This window comes from Rhinoderma darwinii, chromosome 6 (genome assembly GCF_050947455.1).
Source record: "Rhinoderma darwinii isolate aRhiDar2 chromosome 6, aRhiDar2.hap1, whole genome shotgun sequence".
Classification (NCBI taxonomy): Eukaryota; Metazoa; Chordata; class Amphibia; order Anura; family Rhinodermatidae; genus Rhinoderma; species Rhinoderma darwinii.
This window is the reverse complement of record NC_134692.1, coordinates 127,150,617-127,169,197: the sequence shown is the minus strand read 5'-3', so window position 1 is coordinate 127,169,197 and position 18,581 is coordinate 127,150,617. Positions and strand designations below refer to the sequence as shown.

The 18,581-nt window shown below is 42.6% G+C and overlaps 2 protein-coding genes across 4 annotated transcripts in view; one reads left to right on the top strand and one right to left on the bottom strand.

The window, feature by feature from the left end:
• The window catches only part of CHLSN (cholesin), a 177,977-nt gene that overhangs the window by 31,086 nt on the left and 128,310 nt on the right, over window positions 1–18,581 (top strand). The gene's annotated exons all lie outside the window — the stretch shown is intronic.
• Window positions 799–17,490, bottom strand: GPER1 (G protein-coupled estrogen receptor 1). Its single transcript, XM_075831403.1, has 2 exons — window positions 17,038–17,490; window positions 799–2,447 (listed from the first exon to the last, which is right to left on the bottom strand). Exon 2 carries the CDS (start codon window positions 2,121–2,123, stop codon window positions 1,041–1,043), a length of 1,083 nt encoding a protein of 360 aa, XP_075687518.1. The 5' UTR covers window positions 2,124–2,447; window positions 17,038–17,490; the 3' UTR covers window positions 799–1,040.

Below are 18,581 nucleotides of genomic sequence, written 5' to 3'. Positions count from 1 at the left end.
AAATGCATCCCATTGATTTCAATGGGAGGCGGAGGCGGTGATCGCCGATTTTCGCTGCGTTTTTCGCCCGCGGCCATTAAGCGCAGCGGGCATAAAACGCCGCAAAATACGCTTTCTCTGCCTCCTATTGATGTCAATGGGATGTCAGAGGCGTAAGCGCCCGAAGTTGGGGCATGTCCCTTCTTCCCGCGAGCCGGTTTTTCCGATCGCGGGAAAAAACGCCTCAGCCTCCCATTGAAATCAATGGGAGGCGGTTTCGGATGTTTTTTGGCGCGGTTTCCGTGTCAAAAACATGTGTGTGAACCCAGCCTTAGGGTCAGTTCACACAGAGTTTCTTGGTGCTGATTCTGACTCGTGGGGAATAAAAAGCAGCATGTTCTTTCTTGCCACGGTTTCCACCTCTGACCTCCCACTGAAATCAATAGGAGGCAGAAATAATCTGCGTCGCTCGTTTCTGAGCAATTTTTTTTGCTGTGATTTTGCCCGCGGTCCCTGCATTAGACTCAACTGCTGCGGAAAAAAATCTATTAGGCCATGTTTCACACTGAGAAATTTTTGTGGCGGAATCCATTTCAATGGAGGGTGGACAATTATTTTTCAGCTAGCCGATGAAAGAAGCATCCTGCCCAATCTTTGGGCGGGTACCGCCCACACCTCCCATTTGAAGTGAAGAAGTGTGAACAACCACTTATTTGCTGTATTACTTTTTCGGTGTTTTTGGTGACTTCTAGAACACAGACTGAACACACAAGCTCATCCGACTGTCAATATGTAAGCCATGTCAATTTTTTTTTTACTTATTCCTTTTCACTGAAATTATTTGAGACATTGGAATTATGTAGTGATACATTATAGGTAGAAATTGACATTTACCCTGATAAACCATTTGAACATTTTACAGTTTGCGCGTGTCCAGCTTACAGAGTGCGGCTCCACTGAACTCCATGACTTCGATCAGGAATGAACTGTCGAAGGTCCACAAAGATTTTCTCATGGCTGAACGCTGTGGCTTAAATCACACAGACCCCTTATGTATTTATTTACACTCCACTGTTATATTTGACTTCCGAATGCTCCATGCTGTCAGGAATGACTGACTTAAGTGACGCTTGGCAGAACCTATTGAAGGCCGACATGCTCCTCTTATCCTTGATGTACAGGCGAAGCTTGTCCCTAAACGTTTCACCTAGAAAGCTGTAAATCAGAGGGTTCAAGCAGCTATTGGAGAAAGCTGCCAAGTTGACAATATGCCCCGTAAGAGGGTGGCTGTGCCTGAAAGACTCATTGTTTTGCTGTCCATCAGTGCTTTGAAGTAGCCCAATGCTAATAAATACGTTTTCTGGTAGCCAGCAGATGAAAAAGACCAAGACAACCACCACAATCATTCTGAGCGCCTTTTGCCTCCTTGGTCGCAGGTTTCGGTGCTTGTGTGCCCTGATCAACACTCGAATAATTAAGGAATAGCAGAGGCCAATTATCGCAAAAGGAATGATAAACCCCAGTGTAATTTCCAACCATTGGATTTCTTTCACATCCGCAAAGCAGAAATGACCGTCCTCCGTATGCTGGACTTGTACTGCAGTGAATGGCAGCAATGTGGCAGATATCGAGGCCATCCAGATTAGTCCGCAACTCAAGCGTGCGTGCTCTTTAGTTCGAAATATATTTGATTTCATCACTTTTGTCAGTGCAATATATCTGTCAAAGCTCATCCATGTAAGAAAGAAAATGCTGCTGTACATGTTGATTTGAAGAAAAAGTGACATGAAGGTGCAAAGTATGGTAATATCATAATATTTCTCGTTCAGATTGAACACTTCAATTAGAGAGTCTGCCACCAGGATGAGGTCGGCAGTAGCTAAGTTGATGAAGTACAAGTCCGGGATGGTCATCTTTTCTCGGAAACGAATGTTTACGACCAAAATCATAATGTTCCCAATGAATCCTATAGGGAAGAGCAAAACTGTATACAGGCAAGATAATAGGAGCCCAATAAAATAATGCCTGTTGATGTCCAGAAGGCCACCGCTGGTCAAGTTTTCATTGCAATAATATGATTCATTTAGCTCCAGTAATGAGAAATTGCAAATGATTGATGGCCGTGCCGTGTTGTATACATCCATTCTGAGACTTTAATTAAGGGGAAATAGGTGCAATAAAACAAAATTTGACAGGTGACGACCCATGCTGTGGTCAGCATTAATGGCTTGGCCGTGACCTCCTGGAAGCAGTCAATTACTGGAGATCATTTCTCGTGTGGAGCCAACTTCTTTCATCGCATTGAACGCTCGGTACACAAATAAAAATGTCAGGTGACCACAAGTCAGAAAGCATCCTTTATGTGTCTGTATTGAAAGCATTTCCACTGCTGTGTTGTCTCGAGAGACTTGAGTGAATATATACCAAGAGCGCCGTTAGGAATCCTCAATCTTCATGTTGTCCAGTATCTGAAATACAGAAAAATTTGTTGAACACATCATGAGAATAGATCAGTGAAATAGAACTTTATGTACTAACTGTATCCCTATGCAGCCCAGCTTGTCTGTGTTTGTTTTTGATAGTTTTCTCCATGTTAGTCTTTACACAGGAGGAAGTGAGAAGCAGCATCTCATAGAAATACGCTGGACTGTGTGTGTATGTATATATATATATATATATATATATATATATATATATATATATATATATATATATACACACACACACACACACAGTTCTTTAGATAAAGCAGAAATGTTCTTCGGCAGCACAATATGCATGGGGGACATAAAAAGGAACACGGAGGGTGGAACGGGTGGGGTCTTATAGCTTCCAGAAGGGATTTGATTGGTGATGTAATCCTGTAGTTCATAGGATGTTAGCCACACAGGGACTGACCTCCTGTCTACACATGAGAGCATGGTCTATTCTGGTGGTCAGACTGAGATCACATGGGAAGAAACAAATGAAGCTGCTAGAATAGCTAGTGAGGTAGCATTATATGTGCAAAAAAATAATACAACATTTCCGTAGTGCTTTTTTAAAATAAAAGGCTATGGGCGACCTTCGACAGACAGATGTCTCATGGTCACTGATGGTTGTGGAGACATTTACTCATCCATGGACTTCCCTACGCATATATCATAAGATCTCTAAGACCTCATGCGCACAAACGTATTTTTTTCCTCCTGTAAATGCAGGCGTAAATACGGTACCTTGGTCACACGTAGCCACCCGTAATTACGGGAGCCCCATAGACTTCTATGGGCCTGCCCGTACCCTAATTACGGCCTGAAATAGGACATGTTCTATATTTTTCATTGGCTCGGGCACCTTCCTGTAAGCAAACGGGAAGGTACCCGTGGCCAATAGAAGTCTATGGGCCCGTAATTACGGACCGTAATTATGGGAGTTTTTACGTTCATGTGCATGAGGCCTAAGGCCTCATGCACACGACCGTGCCCGTAATTACGACCTGTAATTACGGGCACGGCCGGCCACGGGCATCCGGCCGTTTTTATGGGCCGTGCTCCCATTATAAAGTATAGTAGCACTGCCCATAAAATAAAAAAATAGGACATGTTCTATATTTTTCAACGGCACGGGCACATTCTTGTAAGCAAACGGGAAGATACCAGTGGCCAATAGAAGTCTATGGGCCCGTAATTTTGGGCCGTAATTACGGGTGTTTTTGCATTCGTGTGCATGGGGCTTTAGAACATGCAAATGCCACATGAATAAGGGGCACTATCAAAAAGAAGGGTTGTGTTTTATCTTATGGATATTTTACATATATTAAAGCAAAGTCTGCGATTTTAAAGCGCCTCTCGATTCGTACTTGAACATCAGATTGAGCTGTAGAGTCTCGCCTCGTTTGGTTCGCATTATGATTTTAGTTGGAAATATTCTCCCCCTAATGTTTTTTGGAGAGATTGATTTAGTCATCAGAGTTTTAGTTTTTTAAGCACACGGATAACCTTTTTAACCCTTTGTGGCTATACACTAGCCTACATATATATTTCTTAAAATAGTTTTGTTTCCTTATCCTCCAAATGCTTGTAAAATACTGTTCAATAAAGCTTCAGCTGTAGCCGGTGTGCCCTGAGAACTAGACCTCGGGTCCTTTTTATTTCTGAATCAATTGGCTGCGTTCAACTGGACTATTTGTCCTCCTCTGTTTATTTACATTGGACTAGGATGCACTTCACCCCGTTTTTTCATTTTTTTTCTTAAATCCCAACACAACAAACTAATTATTTAATCTTTAACCCCTAATTCCTCATGGGACCCCTTGGTGGTTTGTTTAGACTGGCTTCCAGTGTTCTTCTGTCCTGGGATCTGTCGAGCATAACTGGGAGCAGCATATTTCATTCGGATGCGTTCAAGTGACATACTATTACCTTTTTATTTATTTTTCTAGGTTTACTCTTTATTGTAGGTAAACAGCAACAAAGAGTAGTCCATATATTTTAGTTGATGACTGCGGCCAACAAGCATATTGCCCAATTATTAATGATTTACCTCTGCTAAAGCCGTGCTTTCGTCTTGTGGCATTAGTGTTCCTGAGTACCCCTGGCACACCTCATGTGCCCGCCTACACTGGCCAGTCTTCGATAAAAGTATCCCAGAACTAATGACTGACATTTTTGGTTGAATATTGGGGGAAATTATCACATAGACTAATGACTTCATGAGTTCAACAGGTATCTCCAGAAAAAGTTTACGCGTTTCGAGATCAGTTATGAAGATAATACATCCGTTTTGGATGGAAGGCGAATTAAAATTTTGGCCATTACTTTTTATAGGCACTTATTTATGTTTGGAGCCATAACCCAACAGTGAACTTCAATGGAAATCTAGTATGTTGCTGGGCACAAAAACCTTTAACGTGGCCAGTTAAACTCTGACTAAGGCCACTATAGTACGACTACGTTTTAGCATCTGTATTGCTGCCGCAATCCCGCAGTACTACTGAATAAAACTTACATCAGTATAGGGTTTGGTTCAGTAGAAATGCGGAAGGTATGGGTATTGCGACTGTAATACGGACACGAAAATATGACTACATTATAGCCGTCTGAAACTGGCTTATGGCCAACTTTTTACCAACAGTCAACACTTTTTCAATACGCGTTTTTCAGTAAATTGATCTGGTGACACGACTCTTCTCAAAGTCTTGATTATTCTGTTGGTCTCCTGAGTGAATGAGATGCCAGGTGCTCCATTGTTAGGATGAGTATGTCTGGATGTATGTACCTGAATGGGACTGAATGTTTTAATGTTGTCAGTTTAAGGTGTGTGTTTAGTATTTGTGCATATGTTTCACCTGCTAATAGGACACAAGATTTATTTTATACTGGATTATTGTCAATCACGTTATGACCTACTTCGGTAATTAGGAGATTGTTCGTTGATGGCGTTATATCAAGACTAATTAATGCTCTTCAAGCTCTGATATTTATGGTTCCTCGTGAATTGGAAGATAAAGTTTTCTTGAATTGGCCTACAAAATGGCTGCCTCTAGTATTGAAGTGTTAAAAGTCCTTGAATCAAAGACATTGATAATCCTCTCCTATTACAGAAATGTCCCTCTCTTAAACAGCCAATTGGCTTCATTTATCAGAAATGTCTAAGGCCTCATGCACACGACCGTAGCCATGTGCACGGCCCTGATTTCCGGGTCGGCCAGCCACGGAGTGACAGCCGCGAGCCGCCCGCAAATCGCGGGCTGTGCAACATATTTTCAATGAGCTCGGACCACGGAACACGGCCGTAGTAAGGCTTGCCCGTTCTTTCTGCGGTCCGGGCTCCGGGGCCATGCACGGACCGTGAAAACCACGGTCGTGTGCATGGCCCCATAGGAATGAATGGGGCCGCAATTCTCCCGTGGATTTTCGGGTGAATTGTGGCCTCAAAAGCACGTTCGTGTGCATGGGGCCTAACATGAAAAACTAGATGTTGCCCATAGCAGCCAATCACACTGCAGCTTTAATTTATTAAACAGCTGTGGAAAATAAAAGCGGCACTGTGATTGGTTGCTGTGGGGAACAAGACCTGTTCTTATGTTAAACACTTTTCATAAATGAGGCCCACTTTCCTTTAGGTCTCGTGCACATGGCAAAGTCATGTAAAGCTATGTACACATTTTTGGCCTACATTTGACGTATGCGATGGGAAAATGTCCCGATGCACATGTAGGCTGTGACGGATGCTTTAACAGTGGTATACTGTTGATGGTGTACGTTAAATGTATATATCATGCACCCTCATTACCCTGTTCATGATGTATATGTTAAACGGATACCATTATAGTCTATAAGTGATGGATGCCACTGTTCGGAATCTGTTTAATGCATACGTCGCTCGTAAGCTATAATGGTGTCATGACATACATGTCATGAAAGGCTATAGAAAAGCCCATGACGTATACGTTAAACATATACCTGTGACTTATGCCATGTTAAAAGAAACCTATACAGCGTGTTCTACTTTTTTGGGGGGAACCCTTTGGGAGGGGGAAGTGTAGTCCACTATGCTATTTTATCTTAAAAAAAGATATACTGACATATACTATCCCGACGGAGGACGCTCTCTTTTGGCCTCCGTCGGGCTAACGGAGACTTATGGACACGTTTAGCGTGTACGTCCGGAGCTCTCCCGATATATACGCAAACGTAGCGTCCAGCCTGTCAAATGGCGCACAGAGCCCCTATGGTTCCGTAATGTGGTGCAATAGGCACCTCATGTGCCACCTTGTACGGTGCTTCCCTACAGCGCCATATTCTACTCTAAAAGCAATGCTTCTAGGGGCGAAGGACTCCATAATGCGATGGAACACGTGAGAATTTAATTTTTCACACAATCCATAGGAGTTCAATAGAAATAAAAACCATCACCGTGTGCCTTGGTATTAGAGGTACAGTATGAGCCCAAAGATTTTTGATTTCTGTATTACGAATCCGTACAAAATTGACCCATAGCATGGTCTTCTACATTAGCCCTTATTTCCACTGTCCTAGCGTTTAACAATAACCTGGCACTGGTATATTCAGTGCCGCTTATAAGGAAGGGAGGGGACAGGTATTGTTCTTTATTATGGACAAAAACATATTCAGTTTAAGTATTAAAAATAAACATGGGAATTGTCAGTCCGGTTGTTTGAATGCTACAGATAGATACGCATCTATACAATGCTGGAAGGGAACACTTAAGGTTCTGTCCAGAGCTAAAAATACAGGAAATCGGGCTCTTAAGTTTGTGTGTAGCCTCAGCTGCTCTGACTCCTGTGCATTGTGCGCTGTCCTTTTTCACAAGACAAAGGACATTGTTGAAGATGTCACGTAGAAAGTTATTAAATCCAATACACAAGAGAATTTCTCACAGAGTTTGACTTCACATTTTACATTAGACCCCCGACGCTAAGTGACTGATAAAATAAAAAAATAATAAAAATAATAAAAAAATAAAAATAAATATATATAAAATGAGAGATTACTTTTATAAGGTTACTTTTTATATACGCCTATAAGGTCGTGCTGACACCATCTGCAAGAAGAGGGATCGCTAACTAATCCTAACTAAAGAGATTCTGAGCTGCACGAATGCATGCTGGGGCGGGTTGTGCAGGATTAGAAGAAAAAAATCATCTTTTTTTCCCCAAAAAAATAGTGCCACGTCTGTACATTGGCTGAATTGCACACGTGTTTCTGGGTAAGGGCTGGGGCGGGGGGGGGGGGGGGGGTGTGAAGCAAAAGCAGAGCTTTATTTTTTTCCGATCCCAGTCAACACATTTCCCAGCATGCATTGTGCAGCTCAACTTTTTTTTTTTTCTCTCTGTTTTTGGACAGGTTCTTATAAACTGCTGAGCTGTCAATGCAGACACCCTATGGTTGGCCTAAATATTCATCAGTAGACTATAGACTGCAGTCTATAGGAGCTTATAGTCCTCTGGTAATTCCGCAAGTAATTATATAAGGGCCTGTTCACATCAGTGCTGGGCTTCCGTTCGTCGGTTCTTTTGACCTTTCCATCGGCTGTACCGATAAACGGAAACCATAGCTTGCATTTGCATTACCCTTGATTTCAATGGTAATGCTTCCGATGCAGTTGTTTTCCGTTTCTTTCCATTCCATAGGTTTCCATTTTTATCGCGGAAACAGTAGTGCAGTTCACTACGCTATTGTTTACGCGAAAAAAACGAACTTTACGGAACGGAAACCAACTGCAACGGAAGCATTACCATTGAAATCAATGGTAGAGCAAACGGACACTATGGTTTCCGTTTGGCTTTCCGTTTATCTATACCTCCGACGGAAAGGTCGACCGGGAGCCATGAACGGAAGCCCAACGCTGATGTGAACATACCCTTAAAGGAGATCGCTATTTACGCATTTATTCAAAATGTTCTGAAAATTCGCTTCATATTCAGAGTTAATTTTATTTTTTTCTCTATTCAAAGCAAGAGTTTTATTTCTCAGTCATACCGTATTGATCCTGCCAGTTTTTATAGCTCAGGGATTGGCTGCATATTTTCTCGCCCACGGACTCACGGCTTTCATTGTAATACAGTGCATTAAGTTCTCTTTTTTTCAAGTACAAGTTTCCCATTCATGCCTCTGATTTCATCTGTTGGTTTCAAAGGAAGTTTATAAACTGAAAAAGGTTTTGCTAGAAAAAAATTTCCATTTGTTCATAGCCATTGTTTGAGTAAACATTAAAGGGGTTCCCCATTACTATATAGATATCGGTATGTCTAGCACTTATACTGTAGGACAAAAATTCTGTCCATGGTCATGTGATGGACACAGGTGCACGGTTCGTTACAATTACAGTATGTGTATCAGAGCTGTGTCTTGTAACGATCCCATCACCTGTCTGTCCATCACATGACCATGGACAGAATTTTGTCCACTGGAAGTAACTAATGAATGTTCCTATTAAATGACAGCATGCAGAGATCTTGAAAACTGAAAGAAATGAATACAGAAAGTATATTGTAAAATGGTATAACATTAAACGATACAAAAAATAACAGTAATTTGTTGAAACTGGACAACCCCCTTTAAGTGCAGTTTAGTAGTACTGCTAGGGGTCCGGATATTGATATTGTAATACAGACCCTCAAATGCGTCCGCATTATGCACGTCTGAATGTGGCTTTAGCTGTCATGGGGTAGGAAGAAGAAGCGGCATGTGAACACCCACAGGTAAGTGTTGGTTCTAATGAAGTACACCGTGACGGATACTATTTTATGTGGCACTACAGGTGACATTAAACGGGCAGTATGGCCACATTATAGATGCATTATGCCTGGCACGATTATAACTGATGTGCTTATCACCATATCACCAATACATGACACCTTGTAATGTTCGCTGTATTGAGAGGAATAAGAGGAAGCGGTCAGGGCTGAGGATAAATTATTGAGCAGAGCATTACATTTTATCTCCATACTAGTGGTGTAACTATCGCTGTTGCACTGCCGTATTGGCTGCTACAGGGCCCTTAGCATGAGGGGGCACTAGCTGCCCGCCGACACGGCTCCCCCCATGCCCGGTGGCGCCGATAGCAGTTGTTATAGCTGCTACAGCGGTAGCGACGCCACTTCGGGGCCCGTGCCGCCTGGCCCCTAACATTTAAGGGCCGTGCAGCACTGGCCCACTCATGCCCGGTGGCGTCGCTAGCAACGGAGGGGGCCCCGGTGCTAGCGACAGTCACATTCATTTGTATTTACGTCCTCAGGACACCGGTACAAATGAATATTATAGGCTGCCACGTTAGGCCTGCAGCCTATAAGGCGCTGGGAAGACTCCTTGCGCAGGCCGGTGTGATGACATCACTGCATCACGCTGATCTGCGCATGTGTCCCGCCCGAAGGATGTGAAGCGCTCCATCCGTTGCAGGAACAGGGCAAGATAAGTACAATGTATTTATTTTTTGGGGGGCTGTGTGGTAATATAAAGGGGGAGCAGGGTGGCACTATATACAAGGGGGGGAGCAGGGTGGCACTATATACAAGGGAGGAGAAAGGTGGCACTATGTACAAGAGGGGCTGTGGCACTTTACAAGGGGGAGGGCTGTGTGTGGCGCGATCTACAGGGGGCTGTGTGGCATTATCTACAAGGAGGGTGCGCTGTGTGGCACTATATACAAGGGGATGGCCGTGGTACTATATACAATGGGAGGGCTGTGTGGCATTACATATAAAGGGGGCTGTGTGGCACTATTTACAAGGGGAGGGCTGCGTGGTGCTATCTACAGGGGGGCTGTGTGGCACTATATACAAGGGAGGGGAGCTGTATGGCACTATATACATGGGCAATTGTATGGCGCTATCTACAGGGGGGCTTTATGGCGATATCTACAGGGGGGAGGTGGTTTGGGGCTCTAGCTACAACTGGGAGTGTGACACCGTCTACAGGGGGGCTGTATGGCACAGCATACATAGGGGCAGTATCTACAGGGGGCACCATCTATAAGGGGGGCTGCGTGTGGCACCTAGGGGGGCCCCAGTGAAACGTTTGCTATGGGGCCCAGTCTTTCCTAGTTATGCCCCTGCTCCATACTTGTTCATATAAATATCTAAAGTGTATATAAAAAGTCTACACACCCCTGTTAAAATGCCAGTTTTTTGTCATGACAAAAAAATCTGTACAAGATTAATCATTTCAGAACTTTTTCCACCTTTAATGTGACCTATAATCTGTACAATTCCATTGAAAAACAAACAAATCATTTAGAGGTGGAAAATAAAATAACAAAACTACAATAATGTGATTGCATAAGTGTGAACACTCTCTTATAATTGGGGATGTGGTTGTTTTCAGAATTAGCCAATCACATTTAAACTCATGTTAAATATTAGTCAGTACACAGCTGCCATTATTTAAAGTGATTCTGAGTAACCCCTATAAAGTTCAGCTGTTCTATTCGGATATTCCTGACATTTTCTTTGTTTCGTGTGACCGCAAAAGCCATGGTCCGTAAAGGGCTTACAACACATCAAAGGGATCTGATTATTGAAAGACATCAGTCAGGAGAAGGGTATCAAAGAATTTCCAAGGCATTAGATATACCATGAAACACAGTGAAGACGGTCACCGAAAAGTGGATTACATTTGGCACAATAGTGGAACTGGACGTCCCTCAAAACTTGATCAAAAGACAAGACGAAAATTGGTCCGGGAGGCTACCAAGAGGCCTACAGCAACATTAAAGGAGCGGCAGGTACTGGTTGTGTAGTGCATGTGACAACAATCTGCCGTATTCTTCATAAATCTGGTCTGTGGGGTTGGGTGGCAAGACGGAAGCCATTTCTAACCAGGAAAATTACCCAAGCCCGGCTATGTTTTGCAAAGACCTACATCAAGTCTTCCAAAAGCATGTGGGAAATCGTGTTATGGTCTGAGGAGACCAAGGTTGAACTATTTGGGCATAATTCCAAAAGGTATGTTTAGCGCAAATCCAACACTGCACATCACCGAAAGAACACCATACCCACAGTGAAGCATGGTGGAGGCAGCATTATGGAGCATGGTGGAGGCAGCATTATGGAGCATGGTGGAGGCAGCATTATGGAGCATGGTGGAGGCAGCATTATGGAGCACAGTGGGGGCAGCATTATGGAGCACGGTGGGGGCAGCATTATGGAGCACGGTGGGGGCAGCATTATGGAGCACGGTGGGGGCAGCATTATGGAGCACGGTGGGGGCAGCATTATGGAGCACGGTGGGGGCAGCATTATGGAGCACGGTGGGGGCAGCATTATGGAGCACGGTGGGGGCAGCATTATGGAGCACGGTGGGGGCAGCATTATGGAGCACGGTGGGGGCAGCATTATGGAGCACGGTGGGGGCAGCATTATGGAGCACGGTGGGGGCAGCATTATGGAGCACGGTGGGGGCAGCATTATGGAGCACGGTGGGGGCAGCATTATGGAGCACGGTGGGGGCAGCATTCTGGAGCATGGTGGGGGCAGCGTGGTGGAGGCAGAATTATGCTTTGGGGCTGTTTTTCTGCAGCTGGAACTGGGGCTTTAGTCAAGGTGGAGGGAATTATGAACAGATCCATATATCAGGCAATATTGGCACAAAACCTGCAGCCTCTGCTAAAAAGCTGACGATGAAGAGGAATTTCACCTTTCAGCACAACAATGACCCAAAGCAAGACCTCCAAATAAAAAAAAAATGACTTCACCAGAAGAAGTTTAGGAATGGCCCTGCCAGAGCTCAGACCTGAATCCCTATGAAAATCTGTGGGGTGACCTGAAGAGGGCTGTACACAGGAGATGACCTCGCAATCTGACAGATTTGGAGCTTTTGCAATGAAGAGTGGGCAACAATTGCCAAGTCAAGATGTGCCATGCTGATAGACTTCTACTCAAAAAGACTGAATGCTGTCATAAAGACAAAGGGGAATTCAACAGAGTATTAGTTTAAGGGTGTGCAGATTTATGCAACCACATTATTTTTGTTCTTTATTTTTATTTTTCCACCCTAAATGATTTCAGTTTTGTTTTTCAATACAATTGTGCAGATTATAGGTGACATTAAAGGTGGGAAAAGTTCTGAAACGATTCATCTTGGACTTATTTTGTAACATGACAAAAACCTGGTATTTTAACAGGCGTGTGTAGAATTTTTATATCCACTGTATGTACAGTGGCGCCAGACAAATCCTAGGTATCTGTGTGCTTCGATTGCTGGGGCTCACTTTTTTTTTTTTTTTTTTATTTCACATCTATTAAAGTTTTCTTTGCCGGGCCACTATAGAGTCAAATTGGCTCTTGGATTGATCTCACTGGCTTCTATAGGCAGTGATCTCTCGCTTCTAAAGTCTTAGGCCCCATGCAGACGAACGTAGCTTTAGTCCATAATTACGACTCCGCGGCCTGCCGTGCCCGTAATTACGGACAATAATTACAGACATGTTCGTGTGCATGTGGCCTAAGGCCCTGTTCACGTGTCGTGTATTTGACGCGTATTTTGGTACATTTTATGCGCCGAAATACGTGTCAAAAAAACGCTTGATTAAGCTTCTTATTCAAATCAATGCGTGCAGTTAGTACATACAATGCATTTTTTTACGCAAGCGTATATTTAAAAAACGCGTCGCGTAAAAGTCAGGTAAATTCTTTGACAAGTAAGACGCACCAATAACGCTCCAAATGTTCCCATAGTCAATGGAAGCACTAAATATGTGCCAAAAACATGCAAAAAGGATGCACAAAACGTGTCCAAAAACACCTGTATTTTAAAAAGCGCTAAACAAGAAACGCTAACGTATTTGACACGTTTGCACGTCAGGTTTTTTTGAGCACCATGTGATCATGTCCTCAGAAATGACAAAATACTGTGTCTTTATGGTATGTTGTACACTATATGGACAAAAGTATTGGGACACACCTCTTAATCATTGAATTCAGGTATTTCATTCTGTCCCATTGCCACAGGTGTATAAAGTCCAGCACTAGCCATGCAGTCGCCTTTACACACATTTATGAGAGAATGGGTCGTTCTAAAGAGGTCACTGAATTCCAGCGCGGTCCTGTAATAGGACGTCACCGTTGTAACAAGTCACTTCCTAAAATTTCTTCCCTCCTGCATATTCCACCATCATCTGTGAGTGATAGTATTGTAAAGTAGATAGGAGATAAAAAACACAGCGCCACATAGTGTAGATTACCCGGGGAAAAGAGGTACAAAATCCAGAAATCCAAATAGGTGCTCACCTAGGATCAGAGGACAACGAACAGTGGAGAGAATAGTTGCTGCTGCTGCCAGGACTCGGTGCCGGTGTTCCAAGGAAAACCGCAAGAGATATACTGATGTACAGATAAAAATAGAGTCTCCAAGGCGCTGCTGCACTGGGAAGGCAATGAGCATGAAAGATATGTGATGTATAAGTAATTTATTGAAAACAAGGCTTGTTTTCAATAAATTACTTATACATCACATATCTTTCATGCTCATTGCCTTCCCAGTGCAGCAGCGCCTTGGAGACTCTATTTTTATCTGTACATCAGTATATTATTGTAAAGTGGAAGTGATTAGGAACCACAGCAACTCAGCCACGAAGTGCAGGCCACGTAAAGTTACAGAGCGGGGTCACCGAGTGCTGAGGCGCATAGTGTAGAAAGGTCACCAACGCTCCATGACATGGGTTTCCGAGGCCGAGCAGCTGCATGCCAGCTTTACATCACCAAGCACAATGCCAAGCGTCGGATGGAGTGGTGTAAAGCCGCCGCCACTGGACTCTGGAGCGGTGGAAATGTGTTCTGTGGAGTGACGCTTCTCTATCTGGCAGTCTGATGGAGGAGTCTGGGTTTGGTGAATGCCAGGAGAACGTTACCTGCCTGACTGAATTGTGACAACTGTAATGTTTGGTGGAGGAGGGATAATGCTCCGGGGTTGTTCTTCAGGGGTTGGCCAAGGCCTTTAAGTTCCAGTTAAGGGAAATAATAATGCTTCATCATACCAAGACTTTTTGGACAATTGTAGCTTTCAACTTTGTGGGAACAGTTTAGGGTTTGGTCCTTTTCTATTCCAGCATGACTGTGCCCCAGTGCACAAGGATTAGTTTGGTGTGGAAGAACTTGACTGGTTGCACAGATCCCTGACCTCAACCCCATCCAACATCTTTGGGATGAACTACAACGGAGATTGTGAGCCCGGCCCTCTCCTCCAACATCAGTGTCTGACCTCACAAATTCTCTTCTGGATTAATGGGCAAAAATTCCCACAGACACACCAAAATCTTCTAGGAAGCTCCCAGAAGAGTGGAGGCTGTTTTATCTGCGTTGGGGGGGGGGGGGGGGGGACTCCATATTAATGACTATGGATTTAGAATGGGATGTAATATAAGGTGTAATGTGTAGGTGTCCCAATACTTTAGTCCATATAGTGAATGTAGGTGCAAGTCCCCTGCTAACTTTTTTTTGTACAAGGAAGATCACACATGCACTTATATACAATACTTTCTTTACAAGATCATCACACTTGTACTTATACACAGACGTGTTCGTCAGTTGTGGCAGAGCGGAGTTTATTTGGCACCGCTCATATTTTACCGATGTCCTGTGTGTATTTCTACATAGGACTGTAGGATTAACTACCGCCTCTTAACATCTATAAAAAGAGATTTCATAGAGCATGCATGCAGCCTCCTAAAGCTAAATATTACATGTATATCGGAGCTAAATTACAGTTTAGCTCTGCTACATCCGGTGCTGGCTCTAGGTGTACATTCAACTAATGTCCTTGCCTTCTTGGAGTTCGCCCTCCTCAAATTCTTCCCCGCATCGACTAAAAAAAAGTATCTCACTTCGTTATGGCTGCTGGTTTTTTAAGCCCAAGGTTATGGAAGTCGCAGGAGCCTCAGACCAGAGCCCAATGACCACGTGCTCTTCTATACCAGGTGGATTTGGAACTCTGGAATCTCACAATAGTTCTGTTTTGGTTTCTTGGACATCTATCTTCCCTTTCTCTAATCCTTTCCCTCCTCCTTTCTTCTATTCCATATGTGTCTTAGTTAGTTTATATGTTGACTGTATTTTGTACGGTATATCCTATTTTTACTCGAGGTTTTTCGTATTTTCTATTATGTTTTTACTTGTATTAATTACAAGATATACGATTGGGCTTATGTTAGTTGACATCTCTGATACTCGTACTATTCTTTGTGCAATTCCACTTTCCTTATTATGTTTTTGTTATATCTTCATAAAAACTTATTTGACCATAGCACAATATCTATTCAGAGGTGTTGCAGAGGTGTCACCTATTTGTATGATTCAGTAACAGTGAAAAAAACTTGATTGGACATTCGGCTGGAAGAAAGACATCTCCTCGATGACTGTGATTTTAGGAGCAGCGTGGAGGAGTTCATTCCTTATGTGCTTGGATCTTATAACTCTAAACCTGAAAATTGTCCTTTTTTTTTTTTAACCAAGATTTTTTTTTTATTATTTTGCGTCGATAAATAAACTTAACATAAGTTAACTTGAACTTCCGTAATTATAATGGATGGGGTCTGATACATTCTAGGACCGGTTTCCATCAGTCAGAAAGAATTGGTATCTTACCATAGATTACTATTGGTCAGAAAGAATTGGGTCATTACCTAGACGCTATTTGTAATCAGATTGATGAAGCATCCTCCACCAAATGGACATTGTGAGTGTATTGATGAAACATCCAAATGGATTTCTTGTAAATGTCGCTGTGCGTCTACACTGGAGGTCTAGCAGTTATTGGAGAAATCGGACTAAGTGCGGGTCTTCCACCACTGCATTAGAAGCCCAAGTTTTTACAATATATTAAAATAGTGGCCTCCGTCACTGGTTCATGGTCATATTAGGCTACGTGTCAATATGCATCGGGTTTTATCTCGCAACAGGAATCATTAGGAAGAAATAAATGAATTGACGACCCGTGATTATAATCATCTTTCCAACCCATTTAATTACGGTTATTTTTCTACTTCAGGTCCGTTCATTAAGGTCAGTTTGAGTCTTGTAACTATTCTTTATGGAACAACAGACTAGTTAATAGAGCGGTATACCCCGGAGAAAATATATGTCACAAATAATGTCTGTGGAGGCTGAAGTCATTGACCAAGGGCAATCATTTTCTCTGCCTTATTGCCTTGCGTGTTTATTAGGTGGCGGACCCTCTCCTCCCTTGTCCCAATTGTATTAGCCCGGCTGTAAGCAGAATAACAAGTTGTTGCGTCGTGGACAACCTCTAATGAAAACGACTTGGGTCGAGTCAAATAGAATCCATATCTTACAATGTCTTGCGGATTGCAATCACGTAGTATAAGTCGTTCCTATGCACTGCAGGTAGAAGTTTATATTACATATTGAGTATGTATTATACATGGAATTTGCTCTTCCCATCCTACGGCTTGCTGTATAAATGGGTAATAGGATCAAGTGCTCTACAGGTTTCCTTTCCAAAAAATGTACAGACATACAGATTAGGATAACTTCTTAAACACAGTAGACCTCCCCTGGACCCTTACATTGAGCACCAAGCAAATCAGTAGGTTCACGGTTACCTTTTTGGCTTTGCATCTCCTCTAATGTTCCTTGTCGCCAGTCCAGAAGATCGTTACAAGACATCACAGACCACAAATCCCGAGTCTTCTCCCTCTTAGCTGCTCGTCGCCTTGTAACCCTTGTTGCAGAGGTGTCACCTATTTGTATGATTCAGTAACAGTGAAAAAAACTTGATGGGACATTCGGCTGGAAGAAAGACATCTCCTCGATGACTGTGATTTTAGGAGCAGCGTGGAGGAGTTCATTCCTTATGTGCTTGGCAACAGACTGGTGCTTCATAGATTCCCAGGGTTGTTCTAATTTGTGTTTGGTGGAAGTGCTGCCGAATGTGCTTCCTTTAAAGGCTCTTGTTAACCCTTCCTCTGCTGCCTGCAGGCAGCCAAGGATCCAGTCATGTCACTGATGCCTTCTAGTCTGTAAAGTGTCCTCTGTGGTCGGAGCTTCTCATTGACGTTTTGCATCTGTTTGTTTGTTATAGTTGTAGTCCTGTATTTGCACCTGCTTTTTTCTTTCATTTGTAAGTAACGAATGTCATGAATATGTATGTGTATATATATATATATATATATATATATATATATATGTGTATATGATACTGTTTATTGTAATACTTTATATTAATAATTTTGATACTTGCCAAAGTAAACACAATAAACATTCATCTTATTTTTCATTCTCTATTCTCTCATTCCTTAGCGGTCATCTTTTCTGGCATTGGCTTTTTAAATTGTTCTCTTCTCATTCTTCGTCCCTGTGGGTTCAGTTTATGTTCCTTTTGTATTTTCACCACCATCACATTCTCTTCTTCTCTTAGTATTTTCTCTCTCTCCTCCGCCAGCTCATTCTTTATCTTGTCTGCTCATTCCCTCTCTTCCATGGTTCATTGCCTTTCTCTTTCCCTACTCACCTTCTATCTCTTCTCACTCTCATTCTTTATCCATATCCATCTTCTCTCCATTTCATCATCTCTTCCCCCCCCCCTTATTCATTCTCTGTATTTCTCATTCTTTGTTGTCTATTCATTCTTTGATTCTCATCATATTTCTCCTGTCTTTCTTTCTTTCTTTCTTTCATTCCCTATCTCGTCTTGTTTTCTCTTCTGTCTCTTCCGTCCTCCGTTTTTCTCATCTGTACTTTTTTTCTCTTCCAATTATGTATTTTGCTCCTCCTTTTTCTGATTTCTACTCCTGTCTTCTTCCTTTCTAATGTTTCTTCTTTAGCTTTCTCTCCATTATCTTCTCTTTTTCTCCCGCTGGTCTTCTCCTCTTTATCTTTTTCTCTATTCTTTTGTTCTGTCTTTTTCTTTTTTTGTTTCTTCTTATTCCTTCTATATTTCATCCGTCGTCTTTATTCTGGACTTCTCAGAAATTTTCTGTAAAGAGACTATTCAGACTATTCGACACCCCGCCCCTTTCCCCAATTATATAAAGCATTTGTGGGCTAAAGATTAAAATCTTCACTTTACCTCCTTTTCTCTGGTTCCTATGTTCAAAATGGAGCTAGGGGGCTGACGATGTTAAGTTATATCTGCTCCATTCACTTA

Excerpts from the sequence above, each read along its gene's own strand:
- GPER1 (XM_075831403.1), bottom strand. The coding sequence starts at position 2,123 with ATGGATGTATACAACACGGCACGGCCATCAATCATTTGCAATTTCTCA.